The sequence below is a fragment of the Panthera pardus genome, unplaced genomic scaffold (genome assembly GCF_024362965.1).
Source record: "Panthera pardus isolate Hobbes unplaced genomic scaffold, ASM2436296v1 HiC_scaffold_11, whole genome shotgun sequence".
NCBI classification, from domain to species: domain Eukaryota; kingdom Metazoa; phylum Chordata; class Mammalia; order Carnivora; family Felidae; genus Panthera; species Panthera pardus.
The window spans coordinates 95800878-95823806 of record NW_026526666.1 but is presented as its reverse complement, the minus strand read 5'-3'; the positions used below and the strand labels follow the sequence as shown (position 1 = coordinate 95823806).

Here is a 22929-nt window from a genome sequence, read left to right as displayed (position 1 = left end):
TCCTTCTGACCACTTGCCTCCTGGGAGGCACAGGATCTCAGATTCATCCCCTTGTTTGTCTCTGCCACCACCACCCTACTCCAGGTCACCACCTCTGTGCTCTGCTTGACCCCAGTCTGGTCTCCGTGGGGCAGCAAAGTGGTGGTAAGGCAGGTCACTTTTGCTAACACCCCTTCCCCGACGTCGTGCCGTAGCGAGCCCCTCAGAAGATCCACCGGCCCGAACCTGTGCGTGTGGCCTTATTTGGGAAGAGGGTCTTTGCAGACACAGCTAAGGTAAAGATCTCAAGATCATCCTGGACACAAGTGTTCTTGTAAGAGAAGGGGGAGAACGCACAGGGGACAAGGCCAGGGGAAGACGGGGCAGAGATCGGGACGATGCGTCCCCGAGGAATGCCAAGGCTTGCTGGGGACACTGCCCGCGGAGAGAGGCGAGGGAGGTTTCTTTCCTGGAGCCTTCAGAGGGATCTCAGCCCTGCCACACCTCGGTTTCAAGCGTTTGGCCTCCAGAACTGCAAGAGAATACACTTCTGTTGTTTCAGGCCACCTGGTTTGTGGTAATTTGCCCCGGCAGCCACGGGGCACTAATGCAAGTGTCTTCCGTCTACCCCTCAGAGAAAACCCAGACGCCTGCGTGGGCCTGCGTGACCTGGCCCAGCCCCCTTCGACTTCACCTCCCGGCCCCCTCACCGCGGCCTCTCCCCTCTTTGCTGCCTCAGGGCCACTGCATTTGCTGTTCCCCCTGCCAGAACAGTCTTCCCCACTCTTGGCCTATGTGGCTTCTCCGTCCTCTAGAAGGGCCGGCCCTGCCAGCCTGCACCGCCCCCTGCACAGCTCCCCAGGGACTCCCTGGCTATTTCCTGCACAGTCTGACCTCAGTGTGCATTTAAATAATTGATCTGTCATACATCTCCCTAGCTCCAACACCGCCCCCCGCGGAATAAAGACCTCATCTGTCTGGCCGAGCCAGGCTCCCAGCAGCAGGCCCAGTGCCCAGCGCACAGTCAGCCCTCAGGAAGATCTTGCTGAATTAACAAATACAAGGCTCTCTATTAATAAGGCCATAGCAAGGTCCTGCTCGTCTTGGTCTTGACCTGTGGGATGATACATTGTTTGAAAGCAGCATTTACAGATACTGTGATCTCATTAATCTTGCACACGCTTGAATTTAACTCTTAGGCGGGGCGCCTGGGTGGCTCAGTCGGTTGAGCGTCCGACTTCGGCTCAGGTCATGATCTCACGGTCCGTGAGTTTGAGCCCCACGTCGGGCTCTCTGCTGGCCTCATGGAGGCTGCTTCAGATCCTCTGTCCCCCCCCCCCCGCCCCCCCCCCCCCCCGTCTCTCTGCACCTCCCCCGCTCGCACTCTCTCAAAAATAAACAAACATGTAAAAAAGTAAAAAACACCTCTTAGTATCCTGGGGGAGACTCCTGTGTCACCCCTATAAACCATTTATATGAGCCAGCCTCTGAGACCTGATCATTAGAGCTGCTCCTAATAGTGAGTTCTCCATCCATGGAGGCATGCAAGGTTCATATTTACTAACCCACTTGATCTTCACAACTTCCAAGGACCCTAAGGAGTCTTTAGGGTTCTCCCCCTCTGACCGCCCGCCCCCCCCTCCCCGCCTCTTGCCCAGCCTGCTAACTCCTCTCCCTTTTCTGGGCAACCCTTTGAGCGTCTTTCCAATAAGACAAATCAAAGTCCGAGAAGGCTACATGCGTACGGCTGTTCACACCTATAATTTTACAACACGAGAGTTTATCAGTCCTGAATGTATATTTAGTGACAGGCTTGGCTAATCTTTCAGCTAATTACACCCATTAACATTTAAACGTATAATCATTAATATATCTGGGCATGGCGGTCTAAATATTTTATAGAGGTCTTAATTACAGCAGACTTCCATAAAACCCGCGTGCCCCGTGGCATCAGGTAGCCTGGGGCCCTGGCCAAGTCGGTAGCAAGAACTCGCCATTGCACGGAGATGGGGTGGCTCGGGGGGTGGGGGTGGGGGTCTCCAGTTTGCGGCTGCACCACGGAAGCCGGGGCTGGCAGAGAGGACGAAACTCATTCTCGTGATCTCTCACTGCCACACCGCTGTCGACTTCACGCTCCTCCTCGAACGGGGGGAGTTCAGAGACACGATAGCAAAGCTTAAAAAGAATAATCGTTGCTGCCAAGGCTTCGGGGAGTCGATGAAGAGGCGCCCCTTTCTTCTTCTGCCAATTGCAGAGAGCCTCCCAGGAGGCAGGTAAAAGATGATCAGGACGTGTCTTGTGGCTGCAAGAGCTGATCTGGGAACGTGGCCACGTGGCTGGTCCACACCGTATGCCAGAAATAGACAGACTTCTCCCCCCAGACCGCCCGGGTGGGCACCTGCGGGCCCCCAGCCGTTACCGTTCATGGTAACAGCTGTCTTTGCCCCCCTTTGAAGCTCCCTGTGGATTCTAGAGCTCATCTTCAGACGCTTCTCGGTTCCGAAGGCTGGCAGGGTTTTGTTACATCCCTTCCACAGAGAACGCGGAGTCCCTGAGAGGTCCCGCGGTTCCCCAGAGGTACATGGCTGCTGGCAGGCAGAGCAAGACCCGAACCTTTGATGTCCTGCCCTGAGCCCCACCTGGGCTATGACCTGTGCTTCCCGGCAGCCTTTTTGCATCTGTGAGGTGACCCAGGAGGCTCGGTAGACCCAGGAGGACTGAGCCCTGGGGTTCGCAGGAGACGTAAGACCTCATGCGATGGGGCCACCGGGCTCCGCTCCTCCCACAGCCAAGGCCGGCATCCACAGCGGCCATGTGGCACCGGGCACTGCCCGCCTGGACAAGCTTAAAGGCAGGGACCCAGAGCCAGAGCTCCCGGGCCACATCCTGCCTCAGTTTCCTTACTTGTAAACTGGGGATCACTGATGCTAACTACCTCACGGGATCGCCGTAAGGGAAAATTTGGTGAAAACATACAGAACAATACCCAGCCCCTAGTACACACGCAGCAAATATTAGCCGCTGTCACTGTGGTGATCATCAGCGTCGTGGGGCTGGGGCGCCCACCCCGACCTTCCTCGCTCACGCGCGGTCTGGGCACCTTCACGGAAATCTTCCCCCTGATTCTCACCGCAGTCCTGCACGGAAGGTGCCGTCTTTGTGCGGGAGGGCGCTAGACTCTGAATCCAGGACAACCCCAAGTTCACGTCCATGGTCACGTTCTTTCCCCCAGCCCCAGGGGTCCTGCAGATTCACAGTGCAGATTCACAGCAGCTGCTCTCCTCGCCCACGCTTGGACCTGCCCATGTCATGGGGGGTCCCCTGGTGGCACGGGGGCCACCTCCCCCCACCCCAGATGATAAGAGCGGATACTTCCTGAGGGCTCCCCCAACTCTAGACACAGTTCTGAGTGCGACGCGTATGTAAAGCCGGCCCTGTAAAGTAGACGCTGTTTTTAAAGCTTTTTATTAAAGAATAACATACATACAAAGTGCAGGTTTACCTGCTTAATGTCAGGTGCTTAGTGTCACCAACTAGACACACATGTGTGACACCAGCACCCAGATCAAGAGGCAGGACGTCAGTAGCTTCCTGAATGTCCTCCCGTGGCCCCTTCCTGTCTGTATCCCTCAGCGGACAACCTCTTCCTGACTTCTCCCCACGTCCGTTAACTTTGCCGCCTTTGTGTGCTGTAAAGGGAGCCATGCGGCTCTTGCGTCCGGCTTCCCTGGCTTGGCGTGCCGTCCTCGTGGGTCATCCCGTTGCGTGTGGCGGGGTGGTTGTCGTTCGCTGGTTCTCATTAGATCGAGTCTTCACCCCTGCAAAGGGACCCCTTCTGCAAAGGGGCTGTGCCCGTGGTTTTCCAGTTTGGAGCTTTTACAGATGGTGCCGTTGTGAGTTTTTCAGTGCAGGTCCTCGGTGAGCCCGGCTGCATGGGGAGGAGCTGTTTTTATCCCTCTTGTACAGATGTGAAAAACCAGGCTGATGTGACTCGCTCCAGATCTCCCCTCTAGACGGTGACAAAACCGGTTTTAAACCCAGACAGCCTGGCTCCGGGATCCGCACTCTGGAGAGGTCTCCTGCCCCTCCCCTGAGCTTGTCTAGGAGGAGGCTGACCATAGCTGCCAGTTTCCCACCTGCATCTAACCTTGAATAGCCTTGCTGTATCTCTGTTGGAGGGAAGCCAGGCGAGACCGATTCCCAAACCATCAGGGCTCCAAAGGCAGCCTCCTGAGGGTTCCAGAGGGCCCGACGGACCATCCTGAGAGTCTGACACCAAAGCCCAGAGAGGGTGTGTGAGTCCCCAAGGCCGCACAGCACACTGGCTTCCCTCCGTGTCTGGCAGCCAGTCTCTGCCACATACCTCCTCCTCCTCTCAGGGCCGTTATCTTGCCTGAGAATGACCTCACGCACCATCATGAGCCGCTAAAAATAGTCCTCATGTGGGGCGTGAGGCCCATGGCCCATGCTGCGTTTCCAGAAATCGCCCCCCTGGGACTAGGGAATGTCAGTGTTCCGGGCCCATCCCTTGCCCCTATTTTTAGTGGTAATTTGGAGGAAGGAGGACATTTCCTGGACTTGCCTTTGGAGGCTGGAAAACAAACACCACCCCCTCCCTGCCTCCGCCCTCCCATTTCCCTAGGCAGGAAGTGGGGGGCCTGGCTCCCCGGGCCTGCCACCCTCTGGGCTTCCAGGTGAGCTCTGAGTCATTCCGGAGCTGAGGGATGGGCTGCAGGCGGCCGTGGTGTGTCCCCACCCCCAACTAGGACCCCCGCTGTGCCTCTTATTTATTGCCCTCTATGTCCAAGGCCCTCGCTGGCCTCGCCCTTCCTATCTAAAGTTTTCCGGTCGGGAGCCTCTGACATCTAAGCCTGAGACAGAGATCCTGGAGACGGAGAAAGCCCATGCACCTCTCTTCCCATGCACCCCTCTTCCCTGGTCAGGCTCCAAGACAGCATTCCGCGCAGCCGGCTTGCAGCCTCTACTCAAACTCCCCGGCAGGGTGCCCGCTTCCTCTCAAGACCCCCCAGTCTGCCCTGAGACCTCTGTGAGGCTGTCACCTAGAATGACACAGCCCGACCAAGCCATCGGAGGTGCATCTAGAGCTTTTGCTCTCCTTTAGTGGTCACTACAGCAGAATGACATAGAAGCTGGTATCTCTGCTTCATGCACGAGGGGAGAGGCACAGAGAGGTTAAGGAACTTACCCGATGTCACCCAGCTAGTGAATAGTGGAGCTGGGATTCAACCCCAGGTTTCTGTCTGCAGAGCCTGGTCCCTGGTCTCACTCTACAGAGCTGCAGTGGGCTCACATCGTCCTGTGTTCCATCTTCTATAGCCACCTGCTCAGGTCAACGGTCCAGCACCCCCGTGAGGCCCACAGCCACGGTTGGGTATCATGATTAATTGCCAATATTGGAAAAAAAAAAAAAAGAGAGACATTTAAGACATAAAGACTACCACAATCCAGAGTTTGGAAATCTCTGGAAAAGTTGGAAGGTGTGGCAGTGCTGGGCCCCCTTCAGTCCCGGAATGGCTGCCCCTGCTATGCATTCTAGGTGCCCGCCTGTGCTTACTCTCGGACCGATGGACCCTGGCAGGGCCCCGAGTGCCGCTGTGCTCTCCTCCCTGGGATGCCTGGGGGGGTGGGGGTCCCTCCTGAGCCCCTGAGCTGGAGAATGCAGGAAGGGCGCGGCTTGAGGTAGGGAGCTAGCATGGCCCCCCAGCATCCAGACCACAGGTAGAGGCGGGGGCTGTGGGCTTTGGAAAGCCAGGCGGAAGCTTCCTCGAAGTCTCACAGGGAGAGAAGGCCAGGAGGTGCTCCCCTCAGTACACACAGAATACATAGTGTTCGGTGGTGCTGAGCTCTAAGGAGAGCGGACAGGGAAGGGGGGGTGAGGAGGGTGTCCAGGGAGGGCTTTGCTGAGAGAGTGACGGTTGAGGAAGGACCTGGGAGGGAGTGGGTCACGCGGGCAGGAGGACATTCCGGGCAGATTCAGAGGAAGGAGCAGATCCGCGTAAACCGGGAGCAGCACGGAGCCAGGTGGCAGCAGTGGGGTGGGAGTGGGGGGATGGGGGGCGGGAGGAAGTCAGGTGAGAAGGCAGGGGAGGACAGGCACGTGACTCTTCTGGACCATTCTAGGGACTCCGTGCTCACCCTTGAGACTGGAGCCGTTGGAGAGGAGCAGGGAAGTCATGATCTGATTTGCCCTGTAAAGGGACTACTCCCTGCTGAGCTGATGGGGACCGAAGGGTTGGGAGACCAGTCAGGAGGCTACTGCATGATGCAGACACAGGATGGTGGTGACACGGGCCAGGGTGGTGACTGAGGAGTGGTGACAAGGGGCCGGATTCTGGCAACATGTCAAGCTGACGTGGCTTGTTGAGGAATTGGGTGTGGGGCCTGAGAGGAGTGGAGTTCGGGAAGATTCTGGACTTTGGGGCCAGAGGAACTGGAAGGCTGAGGCCGCCCTGGATTGAGTTCGAGGAGGCCAGGCGGAGCAGGGTGTGGGGGGCTGGCTGTGGACTCCGTCTCAGACGTGCTGGGTTGGAGGTGGTTAGACCCCCGGTGGAGGTGTGGGGAGGCTCTCGGCACTGAGCGGGCTCCAGGGCCGACGGCCAGGCTGGAGACGCACAGCACGGGGCTGGAGCTGAAGCCGGGAGGCTGGACGGGCCACCAGGACACAATGGGAAAGGAGGACAGGTTCCTCATGGCTAGAGGCCCGCTCCTCAGAGAAGTCAGCAGAGACCTAGAAGGAGCCGCCAGAGACAGAAGAAGAAACCAGGAGAAGGGGGCGGGAAGGGCACACGAAGATGGAGTGTGACAGACAGGACTGTGGGGTTCACAGCACGGAGGTTATGGTGACCTTGAGAAGAGCAGGTGGGGGAGAAGTCCAGGCGGTGCCAGGGAGGGTGGGAGGAGAGAAATGAGGCACGAGCCCAGGCGGTCCTTTTAAGCATCTTTGCTCCAAAAGGAGGAAGGGATAGAAGGAGAGCGGGAGAGAGAAGCGGGGTCGGCTGCGGGGTTTTCTGTTCGAGTTGTGAGACAGAATCGCACGCTCGTGTGACGCAGGGGAAAATCCAGTGCAAGGCCCGTGCCAGGTGCACGGAACGTGGCTACTCAGAGCAGGCTCTCGTACTGGAAGGATGGCCGCAGTTTCCAACGCCTCCTGGCCTATCCAAACCTGGTGGCCTCCGCGGGCCACCCAGCGTTGGGGACGGGGAGCCCAGCTGACGAGTGGGTGGCCTCCTCGAGACCCGGGGAGGGTGCCGCCATGAGCAGGCTGAAATCAAGGAGCCTTGTGGGACAACCAGGTCACCCCGCTCCCAGACACCGGGTGTTGCCTGTGCTGGGAGCAGTGTCCGGGGTCCGTCCCCAGCTCTGAGCACCTTAAATACTCCTGGTGCCCTGGGGCAGCCGAAGCTGTGGTCCGCTTGAGTGTCCTTGTATCCTGCCTGGCGGGTGCCGTGAAATGGCCGTGGACGCGCCGCACAGAGCCCACGGCAGTTCGGCGAGAGCCACAGCCTCTCTGCAGTCGGGGCTCAGGGGCCGGTCAGGAGGCACAAGGGGAAATTAGCCTGCCCTGTCAAACCTGTGGAGGTCAAGAGGAGACATGCAAAGGAAAGCCGGATCACCTCTGCCCCCAGGATGCAAGAAACATTGGACACAGCTCAGTGACGACCATGGAGCAGGTCCCGGTGTTCTCTAGGGAGGCCACCCTTCTGTCATTCATGAGTAAGTTGGTGGGTATTTACTGAGCACTTACTATGTGCCAGGCACTGTTCTATGCTGGAGATACAGTAGTGAACAAGGCAGGCCAGGTCCCTGCCCCCAAGGATCTTATATTTCCAGTGGACATAAAAATATGTAAGTAGACCCAGGAATCCTCCATGCATCTTGGACCAAACTGAGGGAATATTGTGCTCTCACCGTCGAGTGTGCGCGTTGCAGTTTGTGTGCAACCGTCTCAGATGCGGATGGACTGGCTTCTCTCTTTTGGTTAAATGGAGTTAAGTGGAGTCGGTATTGGCACTGCATTGACCCAGACAGGGCTCGCCCAGCCGTTCCCAAACATGCCAGCTCTGATCAATCGGTGATGGCATCTGACCTCCCAACCCGAGGCAGAGCAAATCTGCATTTCCCTCCTGTGCCATGGCAGACATCCCCAGTCAACCCAGATTCCTGTAGAGTGTGGTTGATTAGTCATGTCTGCATGGCCACAGGATTGGGAATTAAGAACCTGTATTCCAGACATTTGGAATATCTTTCCAGGTTGGAAAGGCCACGCTGCCTAACTCTTTCTAGGCTGTACTTGGAGAGAGGAGCTGTGGGGACTCTGGAAAGATCGCGGACCTGAATATCCAAGTGGTAGGGTCAAGTGCCAATTCTGCCACTCGTTGGCTGAGTTGGCCAATCAGTCCACTTCACCTGGCAGTGAGAAGAAAGAGGAGGTTTCGGTCCCCGAGGAGCAGAGCTACACCCAGGTCAGACCTTCGGCCACACAGCCAAGCCCGTGTCTGACTAGGCCTGGCTCAGCGGGTGCCGGGTTTTCCTTCTTCCCTGAGTGCCTCCTGACAGGGCAAGAGCCTGCTTAACCTCTGCACCTGTTCTGAAGTCACCTTGCTCAGCTTTCAAACAGGAAGAACCAAAATAAACCCAGGCATGCCCGTCCCGGGGCCATAAGTAAGTCTGCAGGCCTTTTGCTTCCTTCCCTGCCCTGTGCCCGCCCTTCCCCCTGGCCCCGGGCCCCTTCCCCAGGCCCTTTTCCCAGAATGCAGCCTGTTGGTCAGGTCACCCAGTATTTCCTGAGCCCTCCTGGGGCCTGGGAGCCGTGGGGAGCCGGAAGACAGGAGGAGGTGCTAACACTGAGTGAACACCCTGTGGATTCAGGTGCCAGGTAGTGTCACAAAGGGCCTCGCAAGGTACAAGTTATCACCCTCAGCTTGCCGGCCGAGGAAACACCCAGAGACGTTACACTCAGGGAAGCTGGTTAAGGGGAAAAGCCGGACTGGAATCCGAGGCTCCGTGAATCCGGAACCCTGTCTTTCTGAGGCTCTCTGCTCCCCACGTGCTCAGGGTCCGCACCTGACGGGTCACTCCGGATATGGAAACCTGTTCTCTATCGGGCAGAAGTAGGTACACTTTCAGTCCTCGTTCCACAGATGGGGAAACTGAGGCTTAATTAAAGTCTGACAGGCCGACTCCAAAGCTGATGCTTCTAACCCAGCGGCGTTGGTCTGGGAATCAGGAGACCCGGGCTGGCTGGCTGTGTGATATTGGGTATCCTCTTTCCCTCTCTGGGCCTCAGTTTCCCCATCGGTAAAGGGAAGTTGAGCTAAAAGAGCTTTGTTTTCTTCTTTCTTTTTTGCAAGTTTTTCCATTAAAAAATTTTTTTCCACCCGAGTACGGTCAGCACACAACGCTATTCCAATGCCATCGACTATACTCCCAGCGCTGTGCCTTCTGTTCCCGCGACCTGTTTGGGAGAGCATCTTGGTGGGTGTGTTTGTTCAGAGTGGTTTGCTAGCCTCTTCTGGCCCCCGCCCGCCCACCCCTCCTGTCTCAGAATCTGTGGATGCGGAAGGTTCAACTGGTTGGGGGTGTTGAATGGAAAAGAAAGGGGGCCCCCTGCTGGCGGTGGCTGAGATCATCATACCTGGGCTGAAATTTACCCGACTCTGCCCACCATCCCCGTCCCCAACTTCCTTAGAACGTGTTTGCCCGGAGGAAGGGGGTTGGGGGGGGTGGGCACTGACCAGGCTGGACATTTTCATAAGGTCTCTTGGTTTGGGACCGTCCAGAGCCAGGCCCTGCAGTCTTCCGAGGCCAGACCAATGGGAAATCTGGGCGTGTGGAAGGAGACTGTGTCTTGGGCAAGCTGTGGAGGGGGGCCGGGGGAGGATTCCTTGAGAGCTGTGGCTTGCACGCACGCGCACACACACGCACGCACGCCACCAGCGGCCACGGAGCAGTCATGGGGTGCACACAAGAATGTCAAACCGCCGTTGACGGAAACCTCAGAAGGTCCCCTCGGGACCGTAAGCTGCAAACACAGTGTCTCGTGGCAGGAGTGACTGGCGCAGATTTCTGGATCATCCAGCGGTTTTGCGCTTCGATGCAGGTCCTGCTGTTTCCAGGGACGTGCTTTCACAGTAGGTTAAGGAAGGGGAGTGAGGGGTTCCAGGTCAGCCGGCAGAGAGGCAAGTCCGGGATCCGGTCCTTGAGCTGCGAGGGCCCTGGAGAGTGAGTTAGCCCTTCGAACCTCGGTTTCCTCCTCCACAAGGCAAGTGCCCCCTCCCCTCTACACACACACCCCCCAGCCCCCCAGCCCCACCCCTGCACAAGGTCCTGAGGAGCAGGCGAGGCCAACGGGACCCTGCGGGGCTGGTTGGGGTCGGTGATTTTGGAGGCAGCAGAGGACCAGAGGGGGAGGGGGAGGGGAGAGGGTAGGTGGGTGTGGGGCGAGACGGGCACTGCCACTCACTCCCTGACCCGGCTCCTCACTCTCCCGGGGTGCCTACTGCCCCATGCCGTGACATGGAACGACTTCATTCAGTGGTTGTGGTGGTTGAGTGGCAAGAACGCATCGGGGGCTCAGAGCAGGGCCGGGCACACGGGAACCGTTTTCATACCTAGGAAAGCGAGACTTGGGGGAGGGTGGTGACTTGCTCAGGGGCTCAGAGCCAGGGACAGAACCCAGGTCCTCTGACGCCAGACTGATGCCCATTCTGCCCCGCTGTGTGGTGCTGGCCAAGGCCCTGGACACCTCTGTGGGGAGCAGTGGTGGAGGTGATGCCTTCTCGGCCCTCCACAGCCAGAGGAGGCTCCCAGGGTCCATCCAGCACACTCATGGTGGGGGCACGGTTGAGGCTCAGAGAGGGGAAGGCTGGGAGCCTGGCCTCTCCCTCCCCAGCAAGGTTCTCCCTGCACACTCTGCCTTGGGGGGTAAGCAGAAGTCCCCTGGTGCTCAAAAGCGCCCTGTAGAATCCCTTGCCCTCCAGGCACACAGCCGCTAGAGGCTCAGACGCCACGAATTCGCCTGTCCGGTCCCCTTGCTTGTTGGCGGAGGCCTCCCTATGCCTGGGCATTGCCGCTGAGGGTCTGTCACCCGTGGCCGCAATGAAGGGGACTGGTCCTCCCCCTGCCGGTGGTGCGTTTGCAGCAGCTGTGAGGTCAGTGAGGAGCTGTGGTCCCCTAAGCCAGGAGAGGAAGACGGGGTCTGCTGCGGAAAGGCCACGGCAGAAGCTTGAGAGGAGGACATCCCCAGAGATGCTCTGTCTTCACGGGGCCACAGCCGGGCCCCTGGTCACCCCCCTGCAGGCACTCGGCCTCCTCTGAGTTAGAAAAACAAGCCCCCCCCCCCCCCCGGAATCCCCACATTCCCCGGAGCTGAGCTGGTCTCCCTCGGTGACCCCACAGGGCCCGCCAGGCATGACATCACCCGTCACCATGGCAGTGGTTCCGGTGGCCTGGCTCCTGGAATGGGACACGCCCGGCTGAAGCTGGATGCCTGGGAAGGTGAAGTGAGCGCCCGGGAGCTTTGGGCCGAGGCAGGAGGCTGGTCACCGAGAGGGAAGGTCAGGTGTCACAGACCCCACCCTGCTACTCCTGCGTTAGTAGCAACATTTGGAGAGCGCCAAAATGCAGTTTGGAAGGAGGGGTAACAGCAGACCTGTGGCAAAGGGAAGAAGGAGGCACCCCATTGCATAGTTTTCATAGCTGTGTAAATTAGTAATTTAAATTCTTTCTTGGGGACCCGTCGTGCTGATCTTCTTGTCTTCTTTTTAATGTTTATTTATTTGAGAGAGAGAGAGAGAGAGAGAACAAGGAGGGAGGGGCAGAGAGAGAGGGACGCACAGAATCCGAAGCAGGCTCCAGGCTCCGAACTGTCAGCACAGAGCGCAGTGCGCGACTTGAACTCAGGAACCGCGAGATCATGACCTGAGCCGAAGTTGGGCGCCTAACCTTCTGAGCCACCCAGGCGCCCCCGATCTTCTTGTTTTCTTAAAAGAGTTACAATGCCAGTGACACCCTTCAGGGAGCCCCGTCTGACGGCAGCGACCCAGCATCTGGAGACTCGGGGACAGTCAGTCCCCATGGGGATGCACGCGCGCGCACACACACACACACACACACACACACACACACACACACAGGTGCCTGCTCCCAGGTCCTGCTTCTGCGAGGAGTTCCCGTGAGTCGGTTACGGTCGTGTGTGCTTCCGAGAAGCTATGGCAGACCGCTCGGCATCTGCTTTGTTCACGCTGTGGCTCCAGAGGTGCCGAAGCTCCGTTTCAAAGGGATCTGCACCCGGCATTCCTGCCCAGAGATCCAGCTTTCATGTGTCTCGGTCCCCAGCTGGGCAGGGTCCAGCCGCCGCCCCCGCCGTGCCCCCAGAATCCGCAGAGCAGGGGTTCCCAGGGAGAGCTCGTGCGAAGGAACCAGGCAGCGAAGGTTATTATGGTGGGGGTGGTGGCACCTCTCACAGCCCGCCCTGACGTGTCCGTTAGGAATGTGTTGGGGTGCACGTCACGGGAAGTCCCCCAAACACTGTGACCTTGTACTATAAAGAAAATGGGTTTTCCCAGTAGGCTCCTGGGTACGTTTTAGTAGCCACAACTGGACACATGGCCCCTCAAGTTGCAAGGGAGCATGGCACGTTGAGTGTTTTAGTGGGGCGCAAACAAAATTGGGGTTCCCTTGGTAAGGAGGGGTGGATGGGGTCTAGCGTCATCCACGTGTGCAGGGGTTGTCTCCTCCGTCACACTGGCAACCTCCCAGGAGGTAGGGGCGTGTCTTCTTCAGCCCTGTCCCCCCAGCAGCAGCAGGCAGGGAGTCTGGCACACAGAACATGCCTGATCAGTAGTTCAAGGGAGCTCGCAGTTTCCCCTTGAGGAGGAGCTACTAATCTGAAGGTGGAGGGCCAGCCCCTGCTCTCAGGAGCCCCCGGTCAGATGGGGGAGGCGTAGCTCCCTGCCCCACCACTGAGCTCCCTGCCACTAACACACAGAGACACAGGTGCACACACACACCCCTTTGCTGGGGGACAGAACGGGGGCCCACACGGCTGCTCCTGCACACGGTGGCGCAGGGGTAGAGGGGAGGGAGCACCGTGGAGGCCAGCGGCAGGCTGCCACGTCGCCCCTCCCCAAGGTGTTTTGGCAAAAGTGAAGGAAGGCCCAGCACTGCTATGGAGGAAGGGGGTGGCATCCCTCCCAGAGCTTCCAGTTGCCAAGAGCAAAGTCTGGAATTTGGTTTCCATCCAGACAAGGCTAACGAAAGAGGCAAATCGGAGCCCAAGGGGGATTAATTTCCAACCAAGGGCAGAGGCATGCTCCCCAGGGGAGTCTGTGAGACCTTCTCAAACCCTGGGGTGGAGGGTCCCACAGTGGTGACTTTGTCCGGGTCAGCTGCCCCCACCCGCAGCCCCTGGGAGCCACTCCCCTCGACAGTCTGAAACCCACCTGAGTCACCTCTGCCGTTTGCCGGCTGTGTGGCCTCAGTTTCCTCCCCTGTAAAATGGGATGATAGCACTTCCCTCCCACCCACCTCTGTCACAGGAGGGAGTACAGCCAGGATCTAGGGTCTGATGAGAATGCAGATGGAAATTTCCCAGTTCTCAGTGGCAGCTGAGCCTGGGCTCTTCTGTAAGATTCCTTCTGACCCACTTATGTCTTTAGATGTTGGTCTTCAAGTGAAGCTCACCGTTAACCTATACCCTGCACCCTAACAGAAAACTAGCACAGCCCTGCCCCCCCCCCTCCTACTCCTACCCTGGCCACCCCCAGCCTGACTGGAGAGAGAGGAGATGAGCTCTCTCACCATGCTCTCCACTGTCCCTGTCCTCTAAGGTCCCAGCCCCAGCCCTGCAGGCCTGGAGCTCCGGCCCTGATGATCTACGCTGCCCCACCAAGCTGCCACTAAGAAGACGGGTCCAGCTGCAGGACTGAGGGGAGCTGAAAGCTGGAATTTAAAGGGCCACCCAAGACCCAGGGCCCCCACCGCATGGGTCTCCCACGGTCCCTGTTCTACCCAGGTTGGGGGTTGGGGGAGCAAAGCACAGGAGGATGAAGGAAGTCCCCTCAGGGCCAGAAGGATATCAGCTTATGTCGAGCACTGGGCCAGGAGCCCGGCATCCTCGGTCCTTACATCCCACCTGGGGGCCCAGACTCCCATATTGGCAAGCCGAGTTTGCAGAGTTGGATGTCCAGGACGAGATGGGGTGTCACAGCCATGGTCTGCCCCATATCACTGCCCTCAGCTAGCCATGGGGCCGGGACCCTCCAGGTCTTGGAGGCTCCAAACAGCATAACGTGGGGTCACCTGTGTCGGCTTTCAGGTCAGACATGGCTGTGTGACTTTGGGCAAATGACTTAACTACTCTGTGCCTTCTCAGGCCAAGGCGCGTGAGAGCCCTCCGGAGCCACGGAGTTGCTTTACCCTCCTCCATACCATCTGCACAACTCTGCTTGGTGTTCTCTCCAGGGACAGGACAGAACAGACTTCTGGGGGCGCTGGGACAAGGCAGTGGAGCCCCCTCTGCAGCCACAGCCCCCCCTGACCACAGCCACTCTCTGCATTTGCCAAAGAGCCAGCGGTGTGAGAGAGGGTCTGCAGGGAGCAAAAAGTCACGCTGCCTGCCAGGAGGTTGCTTAGAGCTCATGGCCCTGTGTGTGTGTGTGTGTGTGTGTGTGTGTGTGTGTGTGTGTGTATGAGAGAGAGAGAGCTTTATTAAGATATAATTCACATATCATACAATTCACCGTTTACAAGGTACAATTCAGTGGTTTTTAGTATATTCACAGACTGCTTATCCATCACCACAATCAACATTAGAACATTTTCATCATCTCAGAAAGAAACCCCAGGCCCTCCAAATACCGCCCCTGTAGCCACACACGCCCGCCCCCTGCCATCCACCCCTCCCCCCAACCCTCAGCAGCCACTTGTCTGCATCCTGTCTCCGTAGATTTCCCTACTGTGGACCGTTGATACGGCATATGGAATCCTACATCGGCGACTGGCTTCTTTCACTTAGCAGACCGTTCAGAGTTGATCCGCGTCGTAGCGTGAAACGGTACCTCTTTCCACTGTCAGGCAGCGTTCCGTCGTATGCGTCACCGCACCGCGTGTTTGGGTTTTTAATTCCTTCATCAGTTGCTGGCCATTTGAGTTGCTTTTCACCTTGTGGCTTCTGCGACCCGTGCTGCCGTAAACGTTTGCGTACGAGCGTTTGCGTGGACGCGTGTTTCCCTCTCTCTTGGGCGTGTGCCTAGGCGTGGGTCGCCGGACCACAGGGCAACTCTGTGGAATCCCTTGCAGAACCGTCAGGCTGCCTTCCCCCGTGGCTGCACCGTTTCCATCCGTCCCCATCGGCGGTGTGCAAGGTGTCCTAGTATCCCCACATCCACGTCAACCCGTGAGTCCATCTTGTTTATTTGTGGCCACGCTAGTGAGTGTGAAGGGGTATGTCCCTGTGGCTGTGATCTGCAGCCCCCTTGGACTAATGAGGTCAAGACCCTTTTCCTGTCCTTGTTGGCCATTTCTTGGAGAAATGTCTGTTCCGATCCTTTGCCTCGTTCTTACTTGGGTTGTCTTCTCCTTATTGAGTTGTAAGAGCTCTTTATATATTCTGCACGTAAGCCCCTTATCAGACATGCGGTCTGCAAGTACCTTCTCCCATTTCCTGCGTTGCCTTTTTACTCTCTTTGTGGCCTTTGAAGCACAGAAGTTTTATGTTTTGACGGAGTCTGACCCATCTGTATTTCTGGCCGGTACGCACACTTTCCGTGTCATTTCTTGCTGCGCGTTTTTCATCAAGTGCTTCTCCTGTGGAGGAAACGGGGCAGATGATGGACTATGGTGCTGGGCTGAGTCTTCCTGGGGGCTCAGAATGGACCGTGGGGGGGCTCCTTCGGCCCGGAGTCGGGGCGCCATCAGCTTCCCCGGCCACGGGCGCTCACCGGGCCTCCAGCCCCCTCACCCTGGAGACCCCTTCGGTCCAGGGCCGGGAGAGATGCTCAGTCCAGGACTTGCTGCCCTGGCTGGATCCGTAAAACCGAGAGGTGAGAACAGGTTCTAGAGACAGGTGGCCCAGGTTCGAATCCCAGGAATGCCACTAAGGGACCGGGGCGCGTGGGAGAGAAACGTCGCCTTCCTGAACCCCGTTTTCTCATCTCTTAGAAAGAGGATAGAGGCAGTGCCCCTTCTCCCCATCGGGCCGACGGCCGGCTAGACTCTGGCACTCACAAGCTCTTCCGCCCCGCAGCCATGAAAGCCGACCGGAAGCGCCTAAAGGGCGAGAAGACCGACCTGGTGAGCCAGATGCAGCAGCTGTACGCCACGCTGGAGAGCCGCGAGGAGCAGCTGCGCGACTTCATCCGCAACTATGAGCAGCACCGCAAGGTGGGGCCCGCCCCTGCCTCCCCTCCCCCCTGCCTCCCCTCCCCCTTCCTCGGTGCCCCCTCCCAGACACCAGCTTCTTCCCCCTTTTGCCCCTCCCCTTCCTCCCCGCCCCCTTCCTCTCCTCCCCCTCCTCCCCTCCCCCCTCCCAGACACCAGCTTCCTCCCCTCCCCCTCCTCCCCTCCCCCCTCCCAGACACCAGCTTCCTCCCCTCCCCCTCCTCCCCTCCCCCCTCCCAGACACCAGCTTCCTCCCCCTTTTGCCCCTCCTCTTCCCCCCTCCCCCCTCCCCCTCCCAGACACCAGCTTCCTCCCCTCCCCCTCCTCCCCTCCTCCCTCCCAGACACCAGCTTCCTCCCCCTTTTGCCCTTCCCCTTCCTCCCCACCCCCTTCCTCCCCTCCCCCTCCTCCCCTCCCCCTCCAAGACACCAGCTTCCTCCCCTCCCCCCTCCCAGACACCAGCTTCCTCCCCTCCCCCCTCCCAGACACCAGCTTCCTCCCCTCCCCCCTCCCAGACACCAGCTTCCTCCCCTCCCCCCTCCCAGACACCAGCTTCCTCCCCTCCCCCTGTAGACACCAGCACCCTCACCTACCACTGCCTGCAGGCTGCCTTCTCTGCCCAGCAAGGGGTCTGGCTTCTCTAATCCCCGAGCACACACACTCACTGCCCGTGTCACCTGTGGTCGCCTGAGGAGGCCTGCAATATGTCTGGCCCGGGCCTGGGCACGGAGAAGAAATGGGCACAGCCCCTAGTTGGGGGGCCTCCGTGCCCCCCCCCGGGCAGACAAGCCCAGACAGGACAGCCCAGCCAGTGTCAGTGAGGACTGTGGATTCTGGGTGGCCCGAATTCAGATCCCAGCCCCCTGTGGGCGTGCCCTTGGGCATCTCACCTAACCTTCGCAGCCTCGGACCTCCTGCGGCTGTGATGGAGACGCCATGCCGGGCACCCAGCACGGCATCTGGCTTCCAGTAAGTGCTCACTAAATACTCGCTAGGCGCCTTACTAATGATACCACAACAAAAGTGTGAAGAGAGAGCCGGGGCGACAGCAAGAAATTCTGCCTGCAGGGAGAGAGGCTCGTGAGGCTTCTCGGAGGAGGTGACCTGGGGTGGGGCTCTGCGGGGTGCGTAGGAGTTTGGACAGACCCGAGTTATTTCCGCTGTTAACTGTTTACAGAGCAACCCAAGGCAGACCGCAGAGAAGAGGTCCCAGCTGCCCTCGTGAGCCATGGGTGCCGTGCTGAGCATTTCAGCGGCACTGTGACCATCCTGGGGCTTAACAGCCAACATCTCTCCCGTCTTTCAGTGGGTCATTACATTTTAGAGACGCGCTTTTCCTTGAAAATAAAATCTCCACAGAGATCCACCTTCCGCCAGGTCCGTGCCGTGACTTTTTTTAAGTCGCAGGTACCTGGGGGCACCCCCCCCCCAAGTCCAGCCAGCAATGGGGGGGTAGGGTTGAAGCTGCTGAATAATCCGAAGCCAGCCACGGGCAGCCATAGATGGCCACAGCTCAGCACCGAGCGTCACTCTTACGGAATGGCAAGAGCCTTCCGATTCATTCAGAAAAAGGAATTTGGAAAACACTAATTAAAAGAAAACTTAGTGTCTTAGCCCTCGTCGTGTGGAGCAAGTTGTACTTCTAGCCTGTCAGTGGAAGAGCAACATTGTGGTGGGTCTTTAATCGTTGTTGGGCGCAACCCCATTTTACAGACGGGAGGACTGTGGCTATGAAGGGTCCAGGGACTGACCCAAAGCCACCTGTTTAGAGCTGGTTTGGAGAAGCTAAAACCACAAGTCCTGATTTTATTGTCTCTTCCAAGACCTTGCAACTGGTTAAAAAAAAAAAAAAAAAAAAGTTGCATTTTATGCACAAAGTAAGTGTCCCCGTGAACAGGATTAACGGAACCTTTAGGTGCCCCGCCCTCCTTGGTCCTGCCACTTAGCCTGCCACGGCCCACCCAGCTCCTCCTGAGGACCCCTGCAGGCCTCACCTGGAGCAGGGGGCAGGACCCCAGTTCTCTGAGCTACTGGGGTCAGCACAGGCACAGGCTGCTGAGAAATGAGGGGCTTGGAGTCTGCCCAGAAAGTTCGCGGAAACGCAGCCTCCCAGAAAGTTGTGCCTGATGCTCGTGCCCCGTCACACGGTGCAGTTTGGAGGGCGATTTGGGACTCTCCGTAAATCCAGCCGAGGAAGTTCTCGCGGCAAGTCGGGCGGGCAGGCTGGGGGCCACGGGCCAGACACAGGGCCGTCTTGGGTAGTGAGGCCGTTGTCATAACGGGCCGCCTTCATCCCGCCCTCTTCACCTCCCCAGACAGGCCTTTGTCCCCTTGAAGCACCATTCTCACTGCACCCCTCCTCCTTCTGTCCAGTGAGCCTCACATGCCAGCAGAGGGACCCCACTCCCGCCTTGCCATCTGAGGCCCGACCACCCTGATCCCCGTGTGGTTCCAACCTCCCTGGCGGGTTTCCTTTCAGTTGCTTTCCTGCCTCAGTTACCGGCAAGGATCGAGATCTCCACCACACTCTCGGGGAGGTGGCGGGGGAGCTGTTCTACTTCTCTGGCCTCAGCTCGCTCATCTGTGAGACAGGGATGGTCATAGTTCCCCACCTCACGGGGGGGGGGGGGGGGGGTTGTCAGGTTTAAATATAATTGCGTAAAACGCGGAGGCACCATGCTTGACGTGTGTCCAGAACATTCCGTGTCACTTGCGACTGAGCCCCGCCCTCCTGCTGCCAGGGAATGTGATCATGGGAGTGGGTGTCCGAGTCCTCGCCAAGACGGAAAGCACCTGGAGGCCTTTCCCCCCCAGTCTGGAACCCTCAGTCTGCTCGCGACCAGGGCAGTCAGTGACTGCAAAGAGATGCGGAGACAAAAATGATCCCGGGGTCCTAGTGGACCTTCCTGATTCAAGAATGTTTTGTAAGCAGCCCCTCGTTACACCAGCCAGTTCGAAGGGACAGTCCTTAACCAGTTATTCATTTTCCACACGCTTCTGTGATCGAGGCTTGTGGCTGGGTGCTGGGGGCAGATGCCCAGGACACAGCTCGGCCCGCAGGGGAGGAGCTCCCCGTCCGGGTGGGTGCCGGGGGCCATGCCTGTCACCTGTTTGCACCGACCCCACCTGAACCCAGCCCCACAGAGAAAGGACTGACCAGCAGTAGAATGCCTCCCTGCACGGAGACTCTTGCTTCCAGAACGTCAGACTACAGCTTCCCCTGTGACTGCGCGATACACCGTCTGTGTCTTGCGTTGCCAGTTTCTGCTGGGCGTCCCGTCACCCTAGGAGGCGGTATCACCACTGCCTCACAACTGAGGTGACCGAGGTTTGGGGAAGTTGAAGAACTCGGCCAGTGTTCTGGAGCCTGCAGGGGGCCGAGCTGAGAGTCCTACCCGGGCACCTGACCCTAAAGCAGGTGCCGGCGACCCGTCCTGGGAGGGATCGTCCCCCCACCCCCTCCTCCAGACTGCACTAGGAAGCGGCAAGGGGGGGGGGGGTTGCTGCTCACACCACGCCGAGGGCTGACACGTGGTGATGGCCTTTGTAGCTGTCCCAGCACCCGGGACGCACGCAGTCATTTCTTCGGCAGCATCTGTCACCCGCTGCTGCTGGCCGGGCTGCCGTCCTGGGACCCGGGTACACGCCAGGAAACCGAAGTGGCACGTCCCTGCTCTCGCGGCGCATGCGCGACGGCTTTTCTCTGTGAGCCCCGCGGATGCGGGGATTTTTTTTGTCTGGCTCATGCCTGCCGACAGCATCCGTGAATGTGGATGGGTTGAATGACCAGTATCAGGCAGCAGGTTGGAGGGAGCCCAGGGCTACTCTCGGGTGAGTGGTCAGGGAGGGCCGCTCAGAGAGGACGGTCGAGCAGGGTCTGCTGTGCGCTCGCCCCGTGCTGAGCTCTCCGCGTGGATTGTCTCATTCAGTCCCCAGAACAACACCCTAAAGTACCTGGGGTATTATCTCCGCGGTAGAGACCAGGGCGCCCAGGCCGCCCAGGCCCGATAGTCATCGCGGCTCGTCCTTGCAGAGCCGGGATTTGACCCGGATTCTCTCTGTCCCCAGACCACAGGACATAGCTCCAGCTCCATGACAGCCCCAGAGAAGGGGACAGCCCTCGGCCTCCTTGGCTCTGGCCATCTGGAAGTCGGGCCTTCTGCGACAGGGATGTTAAACAAGGCAGGATGTGCCCCAGGCCACACAGGGACCTTGAGCGTGGCTCCTGGTCTGGTGAATCAGAAGACCTTGCTGGGTGGGTGGGCGGGGCTCCGTGCTGGGACCCTTCTTCTCGGGAGGGGCACCTGGCCTTCTGACACCAGCTCTTGCCCTGGGAGGTCAGGCCCCCTGACTGTGTTCCCCGCCTGCTGGCTTTGCCCCTGCACGGCCCTTCCCTCTGCACCCCAGGAAGAACAGCTCCTGGCGGGGGCACTGGCGGAGGACGGTGCTGCATCCAGACCCAGCAGCGAGCTGAGGGGTTCGGCCTGCTCCGTCATCGGCTGTGACCTCGTGAGGTGCTGCGGGACCCCGTGGCCGCCAGAGCACCCGGGCTGCAGGTGTCTCCTGGGCCCCTCCGTGCCTGGGACACACACGTTACCAAACAACAGAACAAAGCCCCGCACCCGTTACTGACCCAGAGTTCCGTCAGACGCCATGTATTTCCCACGTGTAAAGTCATTTGATCTTTGTAACTTGAAACAAGCGGTATCGACCCCCTGCCCCCATCTTAAAGACGGAGCAGCGAGACTTGACGAGGTCAGACGACTTAACCCGTCACGCTCATTTGCTCACGTCTTGTGGAAACGCTGTTCACTGAGCATCTACTAACGGATTGTCTGTGTCCAGTCCCCCCACTAATCTGTGGCTCAGCCAGAGCGCCTCCCCTCCCCTTCCTCTGGTCCAGGGGTCAGGGCCCCCCTCTGGGTGTCTGTGGGCCGAGAGGCGGTCCCGCAGCCCCGCTGTAACTCCCCTGGCGCTCCGTCCCCACAGGAGAGCGAGGACGCCGTCAAAGCCCTGGCTAAGGAGAAGGACCTGCTGGAGCGTGAGAAGTGGGAGCTTCGGCGCCAAGCCAAGGAGGCCACGGACCACGCCACGGCGCTGCGCTCCCAGCTGGACCTCAAGGACAACCGGATGAAGGAGCTGGAGGCCGAGCTGGCCATGGTGAGACCCCCCCCCCCCCCCCGCCCCACGCAGCCGGGGCACCCACGACGTGCCGCGGGGGACAGGGCACGCGGACAGGGTGGGCGGAGGAGAGGGTGCGGCTGGGCGCGGGGTCTGCTGTCTGCTCAGGTTGACCGCTGAGCCCGGACCACAGCCTCTCCTCCACCTGCAGGGATGAAATCCACCACACTCCCAGGCCACTGTCAGCAAAGAAACCAAGCCCGTCTTGATTTAAAATACACATATTTAGGGGCGCCTGGGTGGCTCAGTCAGTTAAGCGTCCAAATTCAGCTCAGGTCATGATCTCACGGTCCACGAGTTCGAGCCCCGCGTCCGGGCTCTGTGCGGACAGCTCAGAGCCTGGAGCCTGCTTGGGATTCTGTGTCTCTCTCTCTCTGCCTTTCCCCCACTCACGCTCTGTTTCTCTCTCTCTCTCTCTCTCTCTCTCTCTCTCTCTCTCTCTCAAAAATAAAAACATAAAGAATATTCTAAAATACACATATTTGTTTAGGAAAACATTTGCTTTCGGAGGAAATGCACCAAAAAATTAAGAGTGGTTATTTTCTGGGTAGTAGGATTGTAAGAGATTTTAGTTCCTTTGTTTCCCCTCCTGTTTACATCTCTAGTGAAAAATGTGTTACTGGGGTTGTCAAGGAAAAAAATGTTATTATTTTTCTATTCCAAAACAAACCTTCAAAGTACTTCCAAACTCTGTGTTTTCCATGGAGGTGACCAGCCTGCATGTGGGGACAGAGCACCCAGGTGGTATGTCCGGGCCTGGTGGGAGGGGTCCAGAGCCCTGACGTCCTGTTCTGCCTGCCCCTGCGTGACCTGGGGCCACTCACTGAACTTCTTTGGGCTTCCGCGCCCTTTATCTTGTATCAGAATGGGGGAGACGGTCTTTACTTCACCCTGCCCTCCCAGGAGGTGGCTGGGGGAAGCCCAGGGATCCCATGACTTAAGTAAGGGGCCTTTGAAACCACCAGGGTCTCAACGTGATCGTGGCTGGAAGGAGACTATGCAAGGTGCTCATGAGGGGTGGGGAGCCCCACGCAGCTCGTAGAACTCAGGGTTCTCCCTCAGAGCTCTGACACTGACCAACCATGTGCTGATGGCCATGGGTTCTGGGCTTGAATCCAGCTGTGTGACCTTGGGCAGGATCCTTCACCTCTTGGGGCCTGTTTCGAGTCTAAGTAGGGATAATGGCATATACCCCACGGGGCCTTTATGAGGGTTTCAGTTAAATAATGCAGGGGAAGCACTTAGCACGTGCCCGTACACAGTGATGATGCGGTGACACAAAGGTTCTCTACGATCACTTCCTTCAGGATCGTGGGCCGCGCCCGTGGCAGGTCAGGACCCTTGGGCCCCTCCTGGGTCTCCTGTCCA

At 58.6% G+C, this 22929-nt stretch overlaps 1 protein-coding gene across 1 annotated transcript in view; it reads left to right on the top strand.

The window, feature by feature from the left end:
• KAZN (kazrin, periplakin interacting protein) overlaps positions 1–22929 on the top strand; it is a 1070250-nt gene that overhangs the window by 980220 nt on the left and 67101 nt on the right. Inside the window, 2 exon segments of the mRNA XM_019461891.2 lie at positions 16247–16383; positions 21370–21540. Coding sequence (XP_019317436.2) covers positions 16247–16383; positions 21370–21540 — 308 coding nt within the window.